The 25,889-nt window shown below is 37.7% G+C and overlaps 1 protein-coding gene across 1 annotated transcript; it reads left to right on the top strand.

The window, feature by feature from the left end:
• The first annotated feature begins 1,352 nt into the window (after positions 1-1,352).
• On the top strand, positions 1,353-25,889 carry LOC119737238 (beta-1,3-N-acetylglucosaminyltransferase radical fringe-like). The gene is made up of 10 exons (XM_038211436.1): positions 1,353-2,324; positions 14,485-14,533; positions 14,768-14,810; positions 17,014-17,073; positions 18,805-18,952; positions 19,909-19,994; positions 21,457-21,527; positions 22,144-22,238; positions 24,292-24,380; positions 24,896-25,889. The coding sequence occupies exons 1-10, from the start codon at positions 1,713-1,715 to the stop codon at positions 24,945-24,947; spliced, it is 1,305 nt and encodes a 434-aa protein (XP_038067364.1). The 5' UTR covers positions 1,353-1,712; the 3' UTR covers positions 24,948-25,889.

Genomic DNA, 25,889 nt, shown 5'->3' with positions numbered 1-25,889 from the left:
AAATAACAGAAAGGAGTTGAACCATTTTATAAAACCATGGAGGTAGAATGATTAAACCCATTGTTGGTATTTTCAAGGTTGGTCACTCACAGAACTAGTTCAGGGTCAAACTTAGTTTGCAGGTTATGACTTTGATTACAGCATTTGGCCAACCAGGCCTCAACTTAAATTAAAAAAAATCCCTGCCCCTTTGCCAACATTATTAAGTTCAGTTCAGGTATAGTTTTAGAGCAAAAAAACTTCTTTTAAGCTCAACATTGTTTGAAATTAAAATAATAGCATGTGACATTTATCTTCAAAATTGGATGATGTGGTCGTATGATGCCACCTTCAGCAAAGGGTTCTCTTGTGAACTGAATGTATATCTCTTGAAATATGAAATGGTTTAAAAGTGTTAACATAAACTGATCAATGTGGGCCAAATAACCTGCAAAAAATGCTGAAATGTTTTGGGTTGCCTGTTGATTGCCTGTACTATCAACATGATGTCACATGGCACACGGTCTTGCTGTACGGACCTTGATTTCAGAAAAATGCAGTATAAAAGTTGTGAAAGTTAGGAAATTAAAAATATTTCAAAATGGAAAATTTTTGAAATGAGCGAAATTAAATGGTGTTGAATTGCAACAAAACTTTCATCAAGTGATATTTCTCCCTCCTACAGCTATTTTTGGGAAGGGTAAATAAAAAGTTAGTTTTAGAAGTTAGTATTTGTAGAGGCCAGCAAACCAGTTTGCTAGGTCATGCAATTTATCAAATAAAATTAAGGCCCACCAGTCATTCTGATAAACATTCTTGATAAATTCGATGGTTCGAGAATTAGATATAGGCCATTAGTTTGACATGAAGACGTGTGCTAAAGCATTGTCTTTGGTACCCTTCTAAACCAATCCCAAATAATTGAAAATAAATCATTTTAGCGACTGATTTATTTATATTATACAAAAAGACCTTGCCCTTTTTCTACAAGCTGAGGTTTGAAGACTGCATTGTGTTTAGCCGTCAAAGCGATCGAGCGCGCCCTCCATTTAATCACCATTTTAGGGGCAGGTACCGTTTTATCTCCGCCCCACTGGTTCTATTAACTGCGAGTGCCAGACGGCTGTTTAAATATCAATTTTACTGACCGGTAATTTGTTTCAAATTTAAGCATGTAGAAAACAATGTGGTCGTTGTAAGCATTTCTAGATGATGGACCTGAGTTTTGTATCATGAAGATACGCCGCTGACACTGTAGGTCTTGTAAACAAGTTACAAACACAGAAGAGCCGTTTAATAACGACCAGCTTATCAACCCAATCACAACACGTGCGGCAGGTTCTTTGATGCGGGTAATGTGTACGCGCTTGACTTGAGTGACAGCTGTTAAATATTTTGTTGGACCGTATCCCAGATGCAGATCAGGCAGTGGTTAGTTAATTAGGTATGGACTTCATTCGCCAATTTATTAAACCAAAGTCTGCCTCTTTTCACCAGTGAGACGTCCTCTTCATGTGCACTCTAATGGCATAATTATCTTGTCGAAAATCTCGTTCAGTCTGACAACACTGGGGTCCGGGTCGGCAGTCACTGTGATCGACCTCACTAAACCTTGAACGGTTAACGGTGCATAATGCGCACAGTATACGGTGCACCACCCACCGACTGGCGCGCTTATGTGTGAGGAGTCGCGGTGCTTGGAACGTCTGAGAAAGTCGGCTTAACTCTTCAAGATGCGTTGCAAGCTGAAACGGATTGCCTCCACCTTGCTTTTTGGACTTGCCTGCTCCATCATAACAGCACTCCATATTTCAAGCAGGCAGCTTCCGAATGGGGAATCGTTGGAGAGTGGGGAAAGGTCCAAACTTCGAGACCAAAAAGTTGATGTCCGGGAAAGTGGGACCGGACCTGGCGTGCCTCCCAGGCCCGTGTTGCCCGAGAAACAACGGGAGAACTCCTTGGGTGTCAGGTTACAACGAGAAATGGCTTGGGCCGTGGACGACTCCAGAACGGACTCTGTAAATTTACCACAACAGCAACAACAACAACGGCCGAAAAAAGTTGATTTGAACACCCAAACTTTACTGAAACATTTCAACATTGTTGCTCCAGCTAGTGTAGTAGACAAGAAAAGGACAGAACAGACTAAAACTGAAAGTAAAACTAACCAAGTTGTTCAAGAAAGTTTGCAAAAAGTGGGCCGAGGGACAAATTCATCGAAGGACGACAATCTGTCTCGGACGGAGTTGGCGGACATTTTTATCGGGGTCAAAACAACAGGGGCCTACCATAAAACACGACTACAGCTTATCATCGACACTTGGCTGCCGCTAGTTCAAAAGCAGGTGGGTAAATTAGAATTTTATCAAAACTCCAGAAAGTTTTATATTTTGTTTTAAACCGAGACTGTTTAAAATTACGAAGTTTTTAGCTTGAATTTATTTGGTTGATTTCGTGTTTATTTTTTTCTGTTCACAGTTTCTTATTTTTCAGAAGTGAAGTAAACATTTCAAGATTGGAAAATTGCATTGAGTTTGTGAATGTTTCAGATCTAGCTGAAGGTTTTTACTTTAAGTTTCATAAAATTCATCTTTAAAAAAGTTTGTAACTTGTAAATAGATAGATCTGCCAAAAAACTTTCATGTGGTAGGACATATAGGGCCTATCAATTATGTGACATACACAAATCATGAACTTTAAAAAAACCGATTTGTTTATTTTGCTTTGTTTGTTCCATCTTTAGTTCTTTACCAAACCACAGAGGGAAAAAAATTTAACCAGAAAAACTTGAATTGAATAGTTTTGGTTTGCAAAAAACCCCAGCAAATATACTGCAAATCCAGGAAAAATATTTAACATTCCAACTTCCACGTATAGGCCTATGTTATAGCTGCCCTTAATCTGGTAATAGGCCTATTGGTTTACCATGGAGCAATTTAATAATACAATTCCTCCATGGTTTTACATTTCGGTACTGATCATACATTGCTACACATGAGATTTATTTGGAATGCCCTTTCCAAGCAATCTTTATCATACAAAGCGAAGGTTATTGATAAAAAAAACCATGTCTAGACTGGACTCAACCTGTGCCGCTTTGATTATGAGTAAATCATTTTGAAAAAAAAAAAGAAGCATTTATTGCTCAGAAATCCTTTCCAAAAAAACTTTTGGAAAAAGTGAATGAAAAAGCAGGGGGTAACTCCCCCGATGTAAAAAAGGTGCTAAGCTCGATTGTCCCTTCAGCCTTGTACCCACTGTGAGGCCGATTTTTGATTTTGATTACCTGTGCACGACATTGGTGCTACTCTACCTGAAATAATTTGACTTTGCCGTGTTCCTTCAGAGAGGTCACTTTTTTCAATTGATGCACTCTTGGTATTCACACGCCCCTAATCCTTCTACATCAGATTTAAGGGCATAATAGTGTCAACAATCTACCATAGAAGATCCAAACAGAATTTCTGATCTTTAATATACATGTAAGAATGTAAAACTGGGTTCAGATCAAAAGTGTTTTTGTGTCTTGACAGAGTGCACTTTAATAGCCCATAATGTAAGGACTCATTGTAAAGCTTTGCGCTTTGGATAATCCGAGGATGAATGTGTCATCCATTCATACTATTATGACAAGAGGTTATTATGTTTGCGGTGAGCTTAGCTTGAGAGTACACGTGTACTTTGTAAAGTTAACGTGCAAAGCTTTTAATATCGAAACACTCTTTTTCGTTCTTCATTGTTGCAAGATATGAGGAACCTACTACGGCCAAGTAAAAACACGAAACAGTTTCTCTTTCAGGCTATTTGAAAACATGAAGGAAGCAGGCAATTTTTTGTTTCTTTTTTTCCCCAATTCGGTCGATGATGATGAATTAATCTGCTGCAATCTGCTCACTGACTGAATTGACCTGAAATATATAAATCAAAAAACTAAAATGGACTAGCAAGGCCTTTTTGAGAGGCCTCTGAAAAGGGCCTTGCTAAGGCTGAAATGTCAGGCCACTGTAATTTTTGATTTTTTTTCATTTTAATTAGAATTTTTCTCACTTTTGGTTTATAACAATGAAAGTGTTTTTTTTTTTAAATTATTTACATAACTCGCTTTCAAATATATAATTTTCCTAAATCTGACTATCTGACTATACCAAAATTTGTTTTACTTTTTAATCCAGATTGCAAATTTGTGTTTTGTTATCGGCACAAGTCGTGTAAAAACAATTCTTGTGGAATAAATTGCGAGGTGTTAGCTGCACAAAAATTTACCTAGATATTTCAATAACAGCACAGAGAACCAAAAACACAGGAAAAAAATGGGAGCCAATTTAGAAGTGACATGTCAAACGTGCAAGAGAACCAATATTTACATGCTGAAAATTCGACCTTTGGACCAATAGGTAGATCAACAACAAGCCTATTGATTGAATTGAATAAAGTATATAAATCACACATACAGCACATTTAGTAAATTTGGCATTTAAAATTTATTTCAAGTCAAGAAACGGTCTTCTGGATGCAGCCCAACCTTACAAATGAGTCACAAGTCATCAGAGTTTCTTCAAGTAATTGATGAATTTTTCTGTAAACTCTGCAAAATAGAAATTAATGCTTAAGGAACAGTGAACATTTCCATCCACATAATGTATGCAGGAATGCATAAAGAGAGTGATTTATCAAATTAAAGAGCATATCTTTCTTCTGCCATGAAAAACAAATAAATGAAGACAATGCTCCTTGAAAATCGTTTTGTGAGATCCAGTTATTAGGCCTACCCCAGTATCGCTTGCCACGCACGAGAGAAAGCTTTTATACCACTTAAATATTTGACAACCGTCATCCATCTCCCATTGTTTGAAAAGCCTACAGCTTACAGTCAACTCATGAGGATGTCCATAATGAAGTCATTATGGATAATGCATACTAATGTACTTCATATGACCAAATGCAAGCAACTGTGACAAAAATTAGGCCATTAGGGCTTCAAGCAGCAGTGCATGGGCATCACACATCAGTGTCGGCCTAGCGAACCCCAAAAGTGCATCGCCCATCTGTGACCAAAAAGTGCCAAAATGATTCTACATGTATTTATTTTCTTTTATTGAAAAAAAAAAAAATTGTTGGTTGGTGCTCAGTGGCAGGAGAATTGCAAACTGAATTTTGAGGTCACTTTCTCACTTTATTTACAAATTACAAAGCTTGACAGCTTAACAAAGTGTATTGTGCTAAGTCAGTGATGGGAGACGATGTAGAAAAGGGAATTGAGTAGACATGAGACTGGATTTATGGGCCGTGGCAAGAAAGCCCGCATTCAGCTATTAAACCATCTCAATATTCCTACCGGTAGGTACACTGAAAATTTGAAGAAAAAGAAGAAGTCTTAAAATTGAGTCTGTCTGCAGTTAATATGACTCATCAGGTCCGTGTTTATCTTCAGTTTCCTTGTCATGACCCGAGCGGGGATATTTCTATTCCCCCTGGATGGGATGCCAGTCCATTGCAGGTAAAGTCCCATTCGTAATCCAAGAAAGGAAATTGGGGTAGAGTGGCTTGCCCAAGGACACAGCGCATGACCGGCAGCAGGATTTGAACCCCTAACCCACTGATAATGAGTCACCGGACCACACTTTTGCCTGTTGTATTTGCTCAGTTTTGCATTTGTCAGTACATACTGCTGGGATATCAGCGAAAAGATTTTAAATAACACAGTCCGGGATTGTTTTTGTAGTATTTGAAAAACAAGATTTCGTTTAGGTAATGCTGTCAAATCAAATAACCAACACTTCTAACTTAAAAAATATTTTCACTCCGATGAACTTGTTTTAGTTCTCAGTCTTATGCATGTGCATGAGTGCACCCTCAAAATTTGGATCAGCACAACTTTAAAGGGAAAATACAACATTTGCAAACATCAAAAAATAAAACTACCAAATCATTTTGAAATACCTTGCTGGACTGTTAGTGAATGACAGTGTAAAGCATCCTGTAAAATCATGGCACCTGGTATACTGTCATTTTCAAGAAAAGTGGTATTTTTGTATCAATTTCCAACGCTGGTCGGCCGACCAGCATTGAAAAAAACTGGCTTTTTTTTCAAATACTGGCCCCAATTGACCATCGCACTTGTTTGCAATCGATTACACACCTATGAACGGGTACAAGCCAGCTAGACTGGTTCCCTGACCTTACAATTCCCCGGCCAATGTATGTAAACTGCTCTGTTTCTTCTTATATGGAGTCGGGGAACCAGACTACAGGAAAATGATTGTTTTTCTTGGTTTTTATAGCATTTTCTAAACCCAAAACCTCAAAAAAGTCAATGTAACTATATTTGCTATATATTTCCAACCCGCCAATTCCATCCATTTCTGAAAATTACAGCAAAAGCAAATGATTCCCTTTAAATATATATCCAGTACAGTTACCAGTATTTACAGCTTTTCTACCAACCATTGAAAAAAGCACCATTGAAAAGCATCATGATATTGAACCTCAGGGAATTGTTACAATTCACAATAGATTGAAAAAGCTAACATGCATTTCCATTCAACACATCCCGATAGCTGTAGTCCCCGCTATCAATCATGTTTCCGTGAGTACTACTTCTGATATGCTGGATTTGTTCCAAAAAGAAACATCCATTCTGAAATTAAATAAAAACATTTTTTTTGGGATAAAGAAGTCGGACTGCATGAACTGTTTTGACCTACTGCATGTATGGGCCATTATGAAGAACATTGTGACATATTTGAAAGTTAAACTCCTTTCAACTTGAATTCTGCCGAATTTTATTGTGAATAATTTCTGATGTCAGATTTGCTTCGCATCCACACTCCGTGTGAATTTTAAACTTGCTGTCGAGCATTTGTCTGTTGCACTTTGTAAGCGGTATTTGGCCTGAGGGTATATTTCAGAATTACAAATTTATTCGGCGGAGACTATTGGAAAACAGTTTTTTTTACAAGATCAAAGACTGCCGAAACTTTGACCCAACAATTGTTTATTAGAAAAGGTCTTACTGTCACTTTTTACACGGGGCGACGTTAGACTCCAGTCATTGTCAAAGAGGACAATTGAAGGGAGAATTTTTTTTTCATATTTTACTCTGGGTCTGGGTAAAAAAAAAATTGCTTTGAAATTGAAATATAAAATTTATTCATGGACTGTAGCTTGTGCTGTGTGGGCAACTCAATCTGGGCTGTATCTAGTGGGCAATATTTATAAAAAAAAATGAATTGAAAAAAAAAAAGATTAAACAATTTTATTTAAATTTGGTCACATGACAACCTTAATTTACTTAAATTTACTTTATTTCATCTCATGGTAAATCAATATAAATATACAAGAATAGTTGTTAAAACATGTACATTTTTAGAGAAAATAACAATTAATTTGTATTATTACCAAGAGATGCAGGGGACCCACAAAAAGCAGAGCTTGTCAAGTGCGGGACCCCTGAAAAAGAAAGTAGCACAATTAACTAGGTAAATATAAAAAAAACACAGACAAAAACAACTTGTGAACAACAAATTACCACAATTAACAGGGTGCATGACAACAAACAAAAATGTAACAAACGTAAAGAAATAAACTGAATGTCAAAAGAAGATGAGTTTGACAAATGAATTTAAGGTGAGTTTTAAAGAACCTGACTTGGCATGAAATATGCCATCTGTGAGCTCTTGCGATCTTTAGTTTTCAGTATCTTTTTCTAAAATGAAGGCACTCAAATAAACACCAATTGAACAAATGAGACCCACCAAAAAAAACCAAATAACTATATAACAATAAATACATCCATAGCAGGCCTTTGATGTATTCGGATACCATGCCATAATAAACCTTTATTGCTCGATGCTGTGTATATTTACCAGATAATATACATTGTATATACATCCAGAATGTGTTTACATTTTGTGGAACAAAAGAAATTTCCCTGCAAACTTGGCGCTTTGGCATGGAAAGCTGTATGGAAAAAAAAAATAACCCAAATATTTGGCCCAACTTGAGAGTAGCAACAGTACATCATTTGTGTATAATTTATTTCTTACGGATGTTGTCCAGAAGTCTTTCAGGTCAGCCAAGCAGGAGTGCATCCATTTGGACAATAAATTACGTCTTTTCCAGACTGATGCTTTCAGATGTTTATAATTCCCAATAAATTTTGGTTTGTTATAAGCTAGTCCAGACATGTGGAAGTTATTTGAATTTGAGACACTGTCTGGCAACAGCGATATTCATAGGCATAATGGCTTTTGCCGAAGTTTGGATTTAAGGATATTTGGCAAAGTGTTAAAGGTATTATATGCAACATTTGCTTTTGCTGTAATTTTCAGAAATGGATGGATTTTGGGGTTAGTATTTTCTAGCAAATATTGTTACAGTGACCGTTTAAAAGTTTGTGTTCATAGATGCTGGAAAATCAAGAAGCAATGCTGTTCTTGTAAGTTGTAGTCTTGTTCCCCCTGACACTACTTCAGATGAAACGGGGCAATTTATAGTCGTTGGGGAATGGTTCGGTCAGGGAACCAGACTAGCTTGCTTGCACCCGTTCACAAGTCTGTTACGGATAGCCAATAAAATGTGGACTAACTGGAAAATTGGGGGCAGTATTTGAAAAAATTCTGGGTTTTTTCCAACGATGGGGAACTGACCATCGTTGGAAAATGATACCAAAATGCCACTTTTCTTGAAAATGACAGCCATGATTTCACAGAATGCAAGAGATTATTATTATTAACCCGCAGTCAAGTAAAGTACTAGGCCTATTTCATAATAATTTGGTAGTTTTGTTTTTTGAAGTTTGCAAATGTTGTTCATATTACCTTTATAAATAGAGAAACAGATCGTCAGAGAATAGGCGTGGGCCTACCTTCTCTAAAACATCAAAAGACTGTAAAGGAGGGATCTATTAGTGTTGGAATAAACCATTGAATTTGTAACTTGTGTTGGCCAAGTTACCATTTTACTGAATTTACATGTGAATATCTTTTTAATCAGTTGGAGAGCCCCTCGACAGAAACCATGTTTCTTTCGGCTGATCCAGCGGGAGCTGGTTAAATGTTATATTGTGCATGTTTTGTCTAAAATGTTCTTGTGTATATCTGAGTATTTAATGTTATTGTTTGTAATTGTTGTTACAAATGTATCCCGAAAAATGAAATAAATGTAAATGTAAATATAAATAAAAATATCATGTAACAGGATCAAGACAGATCAAATGTCCCTACTTTTGACAATCCCTTAGGAAAGGAATGTTGAAAATTGTGTTGACAGAAGAACCAGAAGGCCAGTCATACTACACAACTTTAACTTCAGTGTCAAGGTGACACGTACTGTACAGAACGCCCCGGGAGAGGGGAATGTTGTCTAAGACGTACGAGTGCCGTACTTTTGTTGGATTTGGTCCAAAATTTTTCAAACAAAGAGCAACAGCATCAGTACAATTTTTTTTGCACATTTCCAAGTTTGGCAAGAAAAGACTCTCTTCTGCCAACCCCCCAAAATTCCCTCCAAATATTTTCGTAACTTTTTCAAAAAAGACTGATTGTCAGTAACTAAAACACGATTTTCTGAAAGAAATGTTGGTGCCCAGTCATAATTACCGTGTCTCAAGGTCATGGTTGAATGTGATATTTCAAAAGCAGTGAAAGTTTTGTAATGGATTTGAGCTTGTAAAGTGCATGCATGGATAAAGAGTTTCCACTTATTGAACACAATAATGATTGAATACACATGATTGCCGATGCGAGGTGCCAGGAAGGCTGGCTGGTACTCCTCCCTACATATGTATTGCCATTTAGTATTATGTATTCAAAAAATACAGTATGATGTATGGAATGCCTTTTTTTGGACAACATTTTTGACAACTCTTCCTAATGATGGTCAAATTTCAGACCTGTCAGTGACTGGCCACAAATGTGACAATGTGAGAGAGTCAGACAGTTTTATCCCCGACAGATTTTAAACATTTTTGGTTATCAGTGTGGGTGCTATCATGGTTCAACCAGTTTGTGCCAGGATTATTTTGACATTGACCGGACCCAGGCAAAGGATTGTTTTCACGAACCTCGCAGCAAGACAAGTTTAGGCCGCTATCTAAACTTTTAAAAGAAAATCCAAGATTATCTTGAATGGCCTTGTATTAGGTTTTTTTATATTCCCTTCTCTCCAATTACTGTTGTTGACCCAAACATTTTTCTTTTTGTTTTAGGATATTGGGGGGGGGGGGGAGATTTTGCTCTCAAAAGAGAACCTTGCTTCTAAAGTAACCACTATAAAATGTCCCAAAATCTCTATTTATAAAAAAAGTCATGTATTTTTGTGTGCAGACTTTTAGTGTGAATGAGCACTGTATGTGCAATTTCAGATATTTTGTCCTTAAAAGAATTAATAATAATAATAATAATAATAATAATAATAATCGGCATTTAAGAACGCTCATACTAATAAACTAATTCACAGTGCTTACATTAGATTAACTAACGTCCTAGCCATTACTTTGGGATAAAGAACTGAAGTATTTCATACTACAGTTGACTTTGTAGCTTTAGGTGAGGTTGGGTTCAAGTCTTCAAGATATTTTAAGGTCACAGGAAGTAATATTTTGGACAGTCTGGCAGCGGCAGCCTTCATTGACCATGCATCCACTGACCCATTCTAACCTTTGTAACCTGGCCAGACTCAGTGAAACCATCATGGCCAGGAAACAAAGGAAGTCATTCGTAATAATTCCCAAATGCTCCCAGCCCACTTTTCCCTTGAGACAGATACCGGAATTGTGAACTTTGCCAGAATCAACATCTGTTGTTGATTTTTTAAGTTTTCAGTTCCTGCTTTGGAAGTCACATGTCCAGTTGTTATTATTAAGGAAAAAACCCTAAGATTATTGCATAATAACAACACTGCAAATTCAATGGAGGAAAGTGATTTTACTGTTTCTTCTTTTAAGCATGAAGTCAAGTTTCATACAACCCAACATTTCCCATAAGAGCAAAATCAGCTGCTGTTACCTGCGACAAATTTTACTTCAAATACCTTTTTTTAGACATGGAGATTCATTCTGGTCAGCGCGCGCGTCGATTTTAATCATGCGCGTCGATCTTTTTTTTTTCCAAAATGTTCCGCGGTAGCTCCAACAGCGCCCTCTGTTTCCGCACCTCCTCAATTTGTTTTACCAAAGAGCACCAAAGAATGGGAAATTGCACCCAAGGCAAATGATCGAAAGCACCTAGGCAAATTATGGAGGACACCAATGTACATGAGGACACCGAAAAAGCAAAATAGTACCCCACCTTGTCTGTACAATCCAAGCTTGACGAAAAAAAAAAAAAAAAAAAACCCAAAAAAAGCCGCATCGCCGCGTCAATTTCGGAACTTTGGTCTGACCAGAGACCGAATATTTTTTTTTTTTGGCCTAACCTAAACTGTTTGGTGTACAAATACATGTATTATATGCTATCATCTATGCAAAAAGGGGTCATTATTGTAAAGTCTACACAGTAAATGCAACAATAGGTCTTCTTCCTTGTACTTTGTCACCCTGAGTAGACTTTGTGGTTTTTTGTTGTTTATTGTGTGAATTTAAAGGGAATATACACCATTTGCTTTTGCCGTAAGTTTCAGAATTGATGGTTTTGGGGGTTAAGTGTTTTAAAGAAAATATTGTTTCACTGACTTTTTTGAAGTTTTGTGTTCGTAGATGCTGGAAAAACCACAAAAAATAATCATATTCCTGTAGTCTGCTTCCCTGACCCCACTTGAAATGAAACGGAGCAGTTTAAAGACGTTGGGGATTGTAAGTTCCTAAGGGAACCAGTCTAGGTGGCTTGCACCCGTTCACGGACATGTAACCAATTGCAAAACAAAATATGGACTGAATAAATTTGGTAAATTTGGGGCAAGAGTTGACAAAAAGTCAGTTTTTTCCAACGCTGGTCGGCTGACCAGCGTTGGAAATTGATAAAAATACCACTTTTCTTGAAAATGACAGCACATCAAGTGCTACAATTTTACCAAATGATTTAGACTGTCATTCACTAACAGTCCAGTAAGGTATTTCATAATAATTTGGTAGTTTTGTTTTTTGTATAGGCCTATTCCCTTTAAGTTATGATTGTACTACTATGATGTCAGTTAATAGAAAACAACTTGGATATGGTTGCAAAGAATGAGGAGAATGGTTCATCACATGACTCATGCAGGGACACGAATTTGTGCACCTGCAGCTTCCGATCGAGGTTGTTCTGGAAATACAAAAGTTATGCACTGTAGGCCCATGTTTGCCAAACAATAATTCTGTTCTTGCAGGGTAGGCTGGTCCCCACAATCAGTTTCCATAATGTATGGGCCAGGAGCCAGTCTGCTCGCAAAGTGGATCTGTTTGTGCCAAAACGGATGTAAAAAAAAAAATGGAAACAGGAGATTTTTAGTTTGAATAAAACATACAAGTTGAAACTTTATTAAGATTAAAAAATTAATCAGTTGAAAAGCACGGGGAACACACAATGTATAGTAACACTATATTCAACAAAATTCCTCGGAGTAGGTCACCACAATATGGGGCAAGACTGGGTTTGTAGCAATTCTAAATATCCTGTAGGGATTTGGGCCCTCCAATCATGAAAGCCAGAAAAAATATTGATTCTATCACAAAAACCCTTTATGCTTGGGCAGGTCACAGGGTTTTTAAGGGCTTATTTGTCTAATATCGCACAATGGAAAGGTTATTAAAAGGTGTCATAAAGGGGACTGAATGGGTGTTAAAGGGGTCATTGGGGATTGAATTGGATTTTAAGCTGGGGGTTATAGAGTAAAATTACAGTACATGTGGGGAAAATGACTGATAGAAAACCGTGACTTTCAGTGGATTTAATAGAAGTTTTCACAAAAACCATTGGCCTGAGTGTATATAATGCTATGACGTTGCATTGCATTGCTGTTTTTTGTTGTGTAAACTGAGATTGTGACACAATGTAAACATTGATGACAGGAATTTGCTAGCATCATGCCTTTGTTAAGCGAGAAAGATACCCGGTAGATGTTACTGTTTCTATTTAGACAGTTATTTTGGAGCGATGCAGTTGCTGTAAAGGGATGGGGAAGTTAAACAAAATTAAAAACAAAAAATAAATACATATTCAAAACCAATGGGGGGGGGGGGGTCACAACAAATATCAAAATAAGATTATGAAACCCAAATGTGTTTGAAATCTCATTCTGAAAAGGTCTGAAAGTCACCAAAATTTTTGGCAGGTCTAAAATTCTACAAAAAACATGATTTTCAGTCAAACAAGTTATATTTTTTATGGGGAGGACGGAGGTGGATTGATACCAACATATTACAACCAACATGGTAAAAAAGGTTAGAAAATGTACTTAGGATTCATTTACAAGCACAGTGACACTTCTCTCCAAAAAGAGAACTGTTCAACTGAATGATGTCTGCCGGCCTTCATTCCTTCCCCTTCTTTAGAATGTGCAGTTGTTCAGTGTCAGATGGCATCTTCTGATACTCTCATCAATTGAAGTAAAGAACATGAACCCTGCCATGTTACTCTGAAATTGTGAAACGCTGAGGTCGAAAAGGTGACCAGAAGTGCCTCTGACTAAATTTTAAGCCCACTCAATCCTGGTATACCCATTGGCAATTCTTCCTACCTAAACATGAACCGTTTAACTTGAAGCTTTTTTTGCATCCTCTAAAAGGCAAATATCAAGCTTATTTTGAACCAAGCCAGTGAAACCACTAATTCCCTGGTGTACTTTTATGGTCTAGCTGGTACAGGGAAAAGAATGGGTTTAATGTTTTTTGTTTTGTTTTAAGTTTCGTACACCTACATTTACAGAACATTTTACCACGACTGGTTTGTTGCTCATTTTTGGTCAACGCAAAACTGTTGCAAAACTTCAATGCAAAAGGCTGAAGTCTTATCAAAGGTAAAAGTTAAAGAAAAATGGTTAAAATTTTTTTTTCTGTTTGGAAGATGAAAGCTTGAAGAAAATTCTTTAAGTTTATTCAGAATACATCATAAGTTGCAAATGTATTTATGCCTCAAGGAACATTTTTTTTCCTCCATTGTGGTTGGAGCGCTTGCAGATTTGTGTCTTTCAGACGCAATTCAATAAAACAACATTCAGAGTATTGTTCACGACTTCTGCACTTAACATTGTACACACCCACGCCGCTGGAAGAACTGACATGCTACATTAAAGGTGGGTTCATGCGTAACACTTTTAAGCATGAAGCAAATTCTTTGAAGTAATGGAGAATGTCACAATGAAATTTCAAATTTTGTTGACGTCATGAATTTGCTTCACTCTTGCTTTTGCTTGATGTGTGAACCAGCTTTAACAAGGCAGAAATGGATCTCACTGCAAATATCACCTTCCTGAGAAACAAGCTCACCGGAGAACTGGAAGTGCAAGACCAGTAAGCTTGATTTGTTACTTTACATGTATAATTGAGTCTGAGCCTAACATTTATTTTTATTGTTTTTTTTTCCATTCCAGACCTATTTCTTCACTGATCAAGATGATCCTCATTATCAACAAATATTAGGTGAGTTACAGAAGGAAAATCAACCATAGGCTACGCACACAACGACCCCAAAATGTGTGAAACCTTCTTTTTGTGAAAAAAGGCTTTCATTTGCATGCGCCTAAGTTTTCTATGTTTATTAGTAACCAAATTTTCTTAAAGAAATTAAAGTCTCTTTTGTGAAATGAGTTTACTGAAGTCTTTTCTGAAGCTCCAGAAATTCACTTTTTATGTATTTTATTTTATTTATTGCAGGAGACCACCTAATAAATACAAAATGTCCAGCTCTACATTCAAGGTGAGTCAGAAATATACAGGCAAACAAGTTTTCCTCAGATTAGCTGGTTCCATGTTAGCCCCATAAATGTGGCCAATTTACTGGACTACCTCCGTAAATAAAGGTTAAACTTCCACTATGCACAAAAACATGTCGAACTTTGTCAAATTTTGATCTTCACATTTAGGCTTAGTTTGTAGTTTATTTTTGCTTTAGAAGCATACTCACCCTCTTTAAAGGCTAATCAGAAAGTGCTGCCTTTTTCAGATGTCTGTTTTTCGTGAAATTTCCAGATTTGTTTGCACACGTTTGCGTATCAAAATTTCAACATGAAATTTCATGAAAATCAGACATCTGAAAGAGGCAGCACTTTCTGATTAGCCTATAAGGAGGGTGAGTATGCTTCTAAAGCAAAAATAAACTTCAAACTAAGCCTAAATGTGAAAATCAAAATTTGACAAAGTTCCACATGTTTTTGTACATGGTGGAAGTGTGGCCTTTATTTACGGAGGTACCGGGTAGCCTAGTCCAGTAAATTGGCCACATTTATGGGGCTAGTTCCATGTCTGCCTTTTGAAAATTAGAAACACTGTACCAAGTTTTCTCAAAGTTTTGGCATTTCCTCTTTTATTGTGATTTTACAGTTGCATGCCTGAATATAAACCTTTATTCCATAGGCTGCATATTTATGAGCAAACATGCTCATTTCATTGGCCAGTTTTCAGTGTTTCTGATCATCACAGCTGATTGTTATAGTTTGTAATTAAAAAAAAAATACATGTAAGACTTTTTTGTTGTTGATAAAATTGTAAAATAACTGGGGTAGCATATATGTAACCTGTCACAATGAAATGAACATAAAGTCGTAAATTACCATTTTGCAAAACAGTGGGTTCAAGCCAAAATTTGATGGCGTGGTCGATTTTTGGTTTTCAGGTGAACCTCAATCTCTAAGTCCATTTCTACCTTTCCAAATTGTTTGTGTTCCATCAAACAACTTTAAAACCTATTTTCATCTCTTTTGATTTGTTGACTGTTCAGTCGCAACACAACAGCAGGAATATTAAATTCCATTTTCTCAAAATTTGTTGTGGTAACATTAATTTAGTTGGCGGTCAGATTTTCCATTACTGAAGTCAGTAACCCAAAATGTTATGTATACCAGTGGAAAGCTCTTCTGCAGAACCCAGAAATAAATAAATAGCAATTCTTAAAAAGTCTGACTTAATGCTCAATTTGTGGCAACAGGTCACATAGTTGGGATGGGGTGGGGGGGGGGGGGAAGGCGAGGGGGGGGGGGGGATCCTATTTCTTCTTCCCTTCCAGCCCCCAGGACAACCGCTCATAATCGCCATCATCATCACCATCAATACTTTTATTATTGTTATCTTCTATTATTATTGTTCTCTTATCGTGCTCAACACAACCATCTCACATCTTTTCCATCGTCGCACCCACCATTACCAACATTATAACCGTCGTTACCAATGTCACCTGCTTGCTATCAAAGCAAAATTATCCGTGTGTTTATTCAAACGGAAATTGCCGCATTGGAAAGCTGACGAATCTAGACACTGACGAATCAGACAAATATGTCCTCCATCTCTGGCGATGATGTCATGCTTATCTTATTTCCGAGATGATGTCACGTCTGCGTCTCGTTAGCTCAACATCCCTAGCCAACGTGATATTCTACACCTATTTCTCTGAAAGCATATCTCATGAATTTTTAAATTTCCAATTAAGTTTGAGGAGGCTTCGTGAAACCCGAGATGTTTTTTTGGACACTTGAGATGTCAAAATAAGACAGATGGTTTCTTTCCTTATTATTACTTGTGGTGATGGTTTTGGAAAACTCCATCTAGGAAACACGAACCCTGCAATCGTGAAAGGGAAAATTGCTGATGGATTATAAAGAGTTTCAATGGTTTTCAGACCTTAATAAACATATATTACATTGATAATAGTATTGGAACAGTATGAATTTTAAACAAAATATACATGTATTTGGAAAGAAAAATTCTTAAAAGATCAGAAAATGCAGAATCTGGTAAATATCTTTTTATTTCAATGACATGAAGACAAATTATATTTGGTGTTTTGTGCGTGTGTGTTTTTTTTTTTTGGGGGGGGGAGAAAATTGTATGTTACTTTTGAAATATAGGCCCTAATTTTTCTTGTTTTGTTTGCTTTCTTGTAACTTCTTTTTTCTTTACATTTACAGACAGGCCCTGTGCTGTAAAGTGGCTGTAATATACGACAAATTTTTAGAATCGGGAAAAAGGTGAGTAATGAAATTAAATATTTATGCAAGTAAAAATAAAAAATTGCAGGCACACAGAGTATTTCGTTGCAAGTATGCAGCGCTTGTGTGTTTGCGGCAATTTTGAATGACTAATGTGGAGACATATGTTTCATTTCTCACCGGTGATAATTATCCGATTCAAAAGGCCCATTCCGTTGGAATTGTTGGAAAAGGTTAATTACATGTTTGCATATTTTGATATATTTTATGTGCTCCATAACATCTGGTGTGGGAAATGCCCAGGTTTTTGCAATTACTGTTTGGAAATTGTTTGTTGTAATTTGGTGCTAATCTATTGAAATGCTTGCCCAACATAAACATATTTATATAGTGTGGGTAAAAAACCAAACCAGTTTGTCATGTTTGACATGCAGACCCTCATCAATAATGGCATGTTTCTTGCTAAACAAAAAAATTAATTCAAAAGCATCAAATTTGTGTTTTGCAAACAATTTGATGAATTTCTGTGAACTGAAATCGATTCTTTAATTTGGCCAGAAGTGAATCTAACTAAGTAAACTAGTCTGCTTGCTCAGCCAATTTAAATTATTGCAGGTGTTTGGTTTCAGTTTTCACCGTTGACTTGAAAGTTATTGGCTTTTGCTTATTTCAGTGTCAGCAATTGCATTGGACAGATATTTTTTGTATGTCAATGAATTATGAATGAATATGAATGAGAAAAAGCAAAATTTTAATTTTGAGATTTAACTCTGACCTGATGGACATCTCTGAAATATTTTTCCTGGACTCAAAAAAAATCTGCTCAATAAGTATCCACCCAAGTCAATGATTATTATCTGAGGGGAGCAACGAAGGTCTAGAGTCAACATGACTGAGATTGACAAATTTGTATGAAAATTCAGAAAAGAAAGTGTTGACATTTTTAATAGAAATACATGTATACCTGTAAATAATAAAGTTGCATTCGCATGCTTTTTTTTTGGAGTTTTATCCCCTCAAAAATATTTTGCTTTTCTTAATTGCTATTTTTGTAGTAATAAAATGAAAATTCACTTTTGAATGAGACGTCAACTGAAAACAAAACATTGGCCCATGTTTAGTTATTGGAATTTTGAATCGTTGGCTGCCAGACAATGATTGCTGGGTAGGCTGGTTCCCCCCCCCCCCCACAATCCGTATCGTATATGTATGGACCGGGAGCCAGTCTGCTTGCAAAGCTGATATGTCTGTGCTCCAAACAAAAACCTTGTATTCAGAGGGTTGCTGTTGTCAAAAAAGGACAAATTTAGGGTTTTGGGTTTGGAATAACATATACAAGTTGCTATTTATTAGAAAACAAACCAACAAAATTGAGTTTGTTGAAAAGCACGAGAATGCAACTTTAATCACTGGTCAGATGGAAAGAGGTGGGTTAGCCATTCTAAGTATCCCTTAAATCTACCTTTAAAATAGACCATATTTTTAGACGCCATCTTAATTTTCTTCCTTATTAGAATTTTGTACTAGTGAATGCTCAAAAGGTCTACTCCTGCCTTTTCAATTTGTACAAAAGCAGCTAGTGCCCTCTTAAATGACTGCCAGGAATGAGGTCTGTAAAGAACATTCAAATAACAGCTTGGTTGCCAATGTGGATGGTTATCTCTGTGGACTGGATGACAACTGTGAATATTATATAAATCACATTTTTTTTAAGCTTAAGAAACAAGTCAGTGGCATCCTGTTCACCTTTCTGTATTGCTATTTTTCTAGGTGGTTTTGCCACTTAGATGATGACAACTACCTCAACGTGCTGAACTTGGTGCAACTGTTGCGCGGCTACAATCACCAGCAGGATCTGTACCTAGGCCGGGCCAGCCTGACCCACCCCATACAGGCATTGGATAGAGATAAAGGATATGTGAGTAGCTGACAGCAGTAAATGAGAAGATTTGTCAGATGAATTAAGTTTGACACTTTGGATTTTGGAGAACACAAAATATAGAAATAAATTTGGCAATTAGCATGCACACTGAGCACACATGGAGTCAAAACATTGAGTCAATACCTCTGGTTCTGTGCAGAGGCTCTTTGCTTTTTTACGCGGTGTATCTGTAAATCATCTCTATTGTTGTACTAATCATTCAAAACTGTGAAGCCTTAATGTCTTAAATTGCTTATTTGGGAGGGAACCTCTAAAATTCACACACTGGTGGACAAATTTAAAGACATGCCACTTTGGAGAAGTTTGCAAACACACCATGTGAGGTGATACATTTTGAAATGATAGGTGGTTCTGAAAAAAAAAATCCTCGATTATCTTGTAGTTTCAGTCAGTATGTTTGACCATTGTAAAGAGAATGACAGTCAGGGCATACTGAATGAAGTGTTGGGCTTCTCCGTTTATCCCCCTTAGAACCAACATTCTTTTAGATTTTACTTCAATTCAGCTATTTTATACTTAATAGAATGGAGGTTTGGCTTCATATAGTTGTGGAGTGTTTTTTTTTTATAGTCCAGTGATTACGGTGTTTGACTTCCTTGTGACTGTGCATGAGTTCCCATCCTGGTAGGGAACATCGTGCGTGTGTTCCAGACAGTTTACAATTGCCTCTCTCCACCCAGGAGCATAAATGGGTACCTGTCAGGGTTTAGCCCTAATTGCACTGATCTCGAGGTGCTGCAGAAACCTTGTCTCACGTCCTAAAAAAAAACGGGGTAATATTGTGAAGCGTTTGGAGACTTTTGTATAAAGTGCTACGGGAATATTAACATTCATTATAGTTTTAGGTCCCTTCCCCTTCAGAGTAATAATGTCACCATCGACAGTGTTGATTCTGAGCTAATATCCCTCGTCTTATTTCTTCTTATTTGCAGGCAGAGACTAGCTTCTGGTTTGCTACCGGTGGAGCTGGCTTCTGTATCAGTAGCAGTCTAGCACTCAAGATGGCTCCCTTAGCAAGGTACGTGTCTGCAATTCTTCCTCTTTGCAACTTTGGACTTGCCAAATTAATGCTCATTTTGAGTATCACCCCTGGTAAAATGATTACCCATGTCATGAGAATGTTTTAGTCCTTAGAATAGTTTGACAGTAGACGGGCTACATCCAAAAATGTTTTTACAGATGAACATGTGGAGGAGCGCTCAAGGTTTCTGATGCTTCTCATGGATAGGGACATTAAAGTGCCCAAGAACTGACTGTATTTTGAGTATGAAATTTGGACCATTTTGGCCTTCTTAATAAATTGTTTTCAAGGATCCGACACATACAGGGTGAGTTAAAAAAAATGAAACCCAAATGTCGGGACTATTGTTTTATTGAAGTTCTGCATGTAGCACTTTCAAAATCTAGGATATGAAAGCCCAATTCATAAGCTTTCTTTTAGTATAAGAATCATTCAAAGACGGGTACTTTTCAAGTTACTTATGAAAGCTTATGAATTGGGCTTTCATGTCCTAGATTTTGAAAGTGCTACATGCAGAACTTCACTAAAACAATAGTTCCGACATTTGAGTTTTGTGGGTTTTTTCTCACCCTGTATTGAGCAAAGGAGTTGAATCCTTTCTCTGTTTGGAAAAGACAGATTTGAACAAAATAGACACACTCAGATGAGAGCTAGTTCATATGAATGGCGGCAAAATAATTTGGGCAATTCCAGTCTTATGAAAGGAAATGTAATGTCTTGACAGAACCAATTCACCATGATATCTAATTAATGATTCACAGAAATGATCCAAAACTCAAGTTAGGTTTTGCCCTTCACCGAAGTTTAAGCACTGTATACTCAGTGTGTTACCTCCCGAGTGAAAGTTGGAAAAAAAACCACTCAGGTGGGACTCGAACCCACGACCTCCTGCTTTCTAGTGCAGATGTCTTACCACTCGACCACAGAGCTAACGGGATCGGTTGGCTGGTTCGAATTTGATGTACATAGCAGCGGGTACCGCATAAACTATTATAAGATGGAATTTTGTGTTGGGGTGATATAAATCAAATTAGGTTTTGCCCTTCACCGACGTTTAAACACTGTATACTCAGTGTGTTACCTCCCAAGTCAAAGTTGGAAAAAAAAGTTCGGTGAAGGGCAAAACCTAATTTGATTTATATCACCCCGGCGCAAAATTTCATCTTACAATTGATCCCAAACTCCTAGTCTTTAATCTCCTTGACCATTACTAGATGATGGATGTATAAGATTTGAGAAATGCATTTTCAGGTTTATTCACTGAGCTCTTATAGCTCTGTCATGGATATTACGTGACCCTGGAATTGGCCATTTGTAGCCCTCATGGTTAAGGCAGATACAGCAAGTACATGTACCGGTACTGTCAATTTGCAAGGGTCCAACACATCTCGACTCTTGATGTCAAAATGCACTTGTTTTGCCACTGGTTGATAGAAACTTTTGTGATTTTATGTTTCAGCGGAGGCAAGTTTACCAATCAATGTGATCGAGTCCGTCTTCCAGATGACGTTTCCATGGGATTTATTATAGGTAAACGAAACTTTTGGTCATCATTCAAACAAGAGAATCCGGTTCGTTAGTAAAAACGTCATTCACGCACGCCCACCATTGATTACTAGCGGCCATTGGCTACAACCGCTCAAGCTGCGTTAACTTTTGGTTCCAATCATGCAGAAAGTGCTAAAGGTGGCGTCACACTAACGAACCGGATTGATAAACAAAAGAAATACAGTTGTTTGTTTGTTGTTTGGTTTTTTTTTTGGGGGGGGGGTGTAAGGCCTCTCAATTTTAAATGTAATTTCTGGAAAGAATGTTGTATCCTGACGCCACATTTTTCATCATATGTATATCATCTCAATGAAGGTCAGTCATTGCAAAAATACTGACAAGACATGAATTTGAGATCAATAAACATTTCCAATTTTATTAAAAAAAATAATTTGAAAATGTAATCCTCTCTCTATAGACTTTGTACACAACCAAAGAAGTGGCGTCTGGATACTACCGTAATTTTCGGAATATAAGCCGCGGCTTATACGTTGATTTTGCCCATGAAACTGTTTACTGTGACTTATACACAGGGCGGCTTATACGCCGAGTCCCACCCGAGTAAATATGTGAATTTGTTTTTGGCATTATTTCTTAGATGGTGTTCTACATGTGCCATTGACGAGGCTAGACATTTTCAATTCCCACCTACAAGGCTTGAATAGATTCGATGAATCCAAGCTACCTAAACAGGTAAAACAACTATGATCAGTCCTCACGGTCATTTACAATATAGGGCGAGTAAAAAAACCCACCGAAACCCAAATGTCGGGACTATTGTTTCAGTGAAGTTCTGCATGTAGCACTTTCAAAATCTAGGATATGAAAGCCGAATTCATAAGCTTTCTTTTAGTACAAGATTCATTCAAATCACTCATGTACTTTTCAAGTTACGGAGTTTTAAACACAACTGCCGTTTTAAGGTTCAGACACAAAAAAGTTCAGTGTTCTTTCAGCAAAACGAAAACAAATCACATAAGGATGTGTGTGAATTGTTTTCGTTTTGCTGAAAGAACGCACACCTTTTTTTTTTTGCGATCCATGGACAGAACTTTAAAACGGTGGTTGTGTTTAAAACTTGGTAACTTGAAAAGTACATGGGTGATTTGAATGATTCTTGTACTAAAAGAAAGCTTATGAATTGGGCTTTCATATCCTAGATCTTGAGAGTGCTACATGCAGAACTTCACTAAAACAATGGTCCCGATATGTGGGTTTCGTTTTTTTTTACTCACCCTGTAGTGTTCTGGTTGATGGACCTCGTGAACAAGTACCCCCTCAACGTTATGAGTTGGGGAGGGGAGACCACTGGGAACACATTTCTGCCAATGCCTGGCGCTCATGCGAAGACCCTATGGCTTTGTGCACTAAACTTGGTCTTGCATACTTTGCGCAATACGTGCGCGAACCAGTACGCATGTGAGGCTTCTCCCTTTACTGGGGCTTTCAAAAGCGGTCAAAAAGCGCCCTCTACCGCTCATGCAGGAGTCCATGAACTGGATGCTTTGATAGCACATTCTTTTGAAGAATTAGTATGGATAATTCTTCTGTGTGTGTTTTAACTGGTTTTTTTTTATTCAGTTCCAATTTAATGAAAATAACCACTTTCATGACACCTAAATTCATTTCACTTTTAAAGGTATAATCCATCATTTGTAATTTGTGCATTTTGTTTGTTTGAAGCAAAAAACGTGCGCTCAGAATCAAAAGAAGGGTGCTGAACATCTAACCTGATGAAATTTCAGCTCAGCTTTAGCTGTATATTTTGAGAAAAACGGCATTCTAAGATCTTGATTTCAAATCAAAAGTTGCTGAATCATGTGTTGAATTGGGCCTGAATTCAGCGTCCGAGACACGTTCTCACTTAGCCGATTGCAGCTACGCGAAGTTGCGCATCGATCCGATGAATTGTAGCAACCGCCCGCGTGTGCGTTGTGCCAACGTTGTGCCAACACTTTGCCGAATAACAAAAACGAACTTCTAACGGAAATTTCCAACGGTGCGTCTTAAGACGTTGGAACGTGCGTCTTAAGACGCACCGTTGGAAGGCGTTCTTTCATTGATTTCTTCAAAATGACAGCTTGCCAGAAAGAATAATTTCACAGGGAGTTTAGTCCCTTTACTATCTTTCAACCAAGTATGTTTTTCAACAATAATTACGCCAGTTACTTTTTGGATAGCTGCAAATGATGGGCTGTAGCTTTAATAGGTGCATGGATTCAACTTGCTCTTTGTTACCAACAACCATATTTGCCTCATTTTTTTGTGGGCCTCATGATATTGGTTTATCCGCTCCATTCACAAGTACTCCCTCACCGGCAAAGAAGGTACAGTTGGGGATGACCGACCAACGCCATCTTGCCTGACTACAATTCATTTGCCGCGAAGCACGGCCACTGCGTGTTCATAGTACAAATCCCCTGGTGTACGTGCGTCACACACAAGGAGCGGTGCACGTCAACCAGCGAAATGTCCCGCCCATGGGACGTCGTTGCTAGGTAAAAGGGCGCCCTCTTTTGTCAGCCCACGGAGCCCATAGGCACTCTACTTTTTATCCGTGGGGGTTGGTTTTTCTCAAACCAATTTGTTTTTTGGAGTTTTTTTTTTCTTTGAAAACAATACAAAAATCGATCTGCCCCACTCAATTTGGATGAAAGACAAGCCCAACTTTATCTAGCTTAAAAGTTCAAATCACAAAACATGCCATGCAAACGTTCTGTGAATTCTGAATATTTTTCCTCACCAGGTGACGTTAAGCTACTACCTCTCAGCATCTCGGAATAACACAATTACCCTCCACAATGCTGCATTCACCAAAGAACAGGACCCAACAAGGTAGGCACTTGAGGTACTTACCACACAGGACAATAGGGCTCGTTCAATGACGGCCATTTCTGTAGGAGAACTGCAACTGCGTATTTTACGCAATCAAACACGCATTGCGCAGTGTTGGAAATGTTCCAAGCACGCGTGCTTGTTGCTTGAAATGTGTTCGAAATACGATGCAGCCGATGTGCGTTATGCAAGTTGACGCTCAAAAAGCCGATGCACGTGGATGGTCTGTAGGAAATGGTGTCATTTGAACGAGACCTATTTTGGGTTGGCTTTACCCAATGAACGATTTTTGTTTGGGCAGGTCAGTTCACCCTGGACATATCTGAGGTCACTCAGGAAATGTCGCCAACAGGAAGTTGGTATCAGTTGCTCTTCACATCCGACTTGAAATAGAACAAGTAATCATCGGTCTTATCAGCATTGTCGGCAGATTACAGAGAATCTAGTTGTTTCCAGGTTTGCATTGCGGATGGACTTTATTAATGGTGTGTCTTTACTGCCATTTGTGTTTGTAGATTGAAGTCCTTGCATTGCCGGCTGTATCCTAATGCGTCCAAGTGTCCATAACTACAACCGAGGAAGAAACAGGACTCTTGCCATGTCAGAGCTACAGACGAATCCGGGCAAATGATCACGGTATACTCACGAGGCCCCCTTCAATGGCCGAACCATTGTGCAAGGCTACTGCCCCAGTACGGATTATCTGAACAATAGCTAGCACAATTGTTACGCCATCAAAGGGGGCCTCCGGATCATACTTCATGTGAATTCCAGTGCGAAGCGAATTCGTTAGGGTAAAGGCGAACGTGGCATTGAAACTTCAATTGGTTCACTTTCAAGTGATGTTTGATCCGGCCTTTTTTCCCCCAGACTTGTTTTAGAGTTAACCTGTTTGCTTTTTTTAATTGAAGCTATTGTACTTTGAGCGAAAGGGATTTTTTTATATTGACTGCTGTGAAGTGGTATAGTAAAATATTGCCCTGTTTAGGCAATTGTTCATTATATAGAATATGATATGCCCATGGTTCATCCAGGTAAGCTCGGTTTAACTGTGTCACGAGTCAAAGCAATTAATATTTACTTCATAACACCTCACAAATTGATTCTGCCGAGTGTCAGATATCTATTCATTAAACTGAAATAATACAAATTTACTGGTGCTTCAGTTTCAAATCAATTGAAAATTAACTTTGAAAATTTCCCGACACAAACACCTCAGGTTGCTATGGGTACGCTTTGATGGCCGTGGGTACAGTAGGTTTTTAATACGAAGGTCTTTTTAGCAGTGTATGCTAAGATAGTAAAATTTACAAAGGTCATGTGATGCTATCTTGGCCAATGACGAGACAGAACGTGAGGTTAATGTAATATTATAAACAATCTTTTATTCATATCATTCCAAAGATATTTGTGAAATGTCTTCTGTTGAAACAACTCAGAAAATGTTATTAAAATTTGTGCCATGGAAAAATATGCTGACGGCCTTCCTTTAAAGGGAATATACAACTT

The sequence above is a fragment of the Patiria miniata genome, unplaced genomic scaffold (assembly GCF_015706575.1).
Source record: "Patiria miniata isolate m_02_andy unplaced genomic scaffold, ASM1570657v1 HiC_scaffold_3, whole genome shotgun sequence".
Lineage (NCBI taxonomy): Eukaryota > Metazoa > Echinodermata > Asteroidea > Valvatida > Asterinidae > Patiria > Patiria miniata.
The sequence above is the reverse complement of the archived record's forward strand: the minus strand, read 5'-3'. Positions and strand labels throughout refer to the sequence as shown.

Excerpts from the sequence above, each read along its gene's own strand:
- LOC119737238 (XM_038211436.1), top strand. The coding sequence starts at position 1,713 with ATGCGTTGCAAGCTGAAACGGATTGCCTCCACCTTGCTTTTTGGACTT. Across the intron at positions 18,953-19,908 it reads TGGATAGAGATAAAGGATAT|GCAGAGACTAGCTTCTGGTT; the intron begins GTGAGTAGCTGA and ends TCTTATTTGCAG. Across the intron at positions 24,381-24,895 it reads AAAGAACAGGACCCAACAAG|ATTGAAGTCCTTGCATTGCC; the intron begins GTAGGCACTTGA and ends TTGTGTTTGTAG.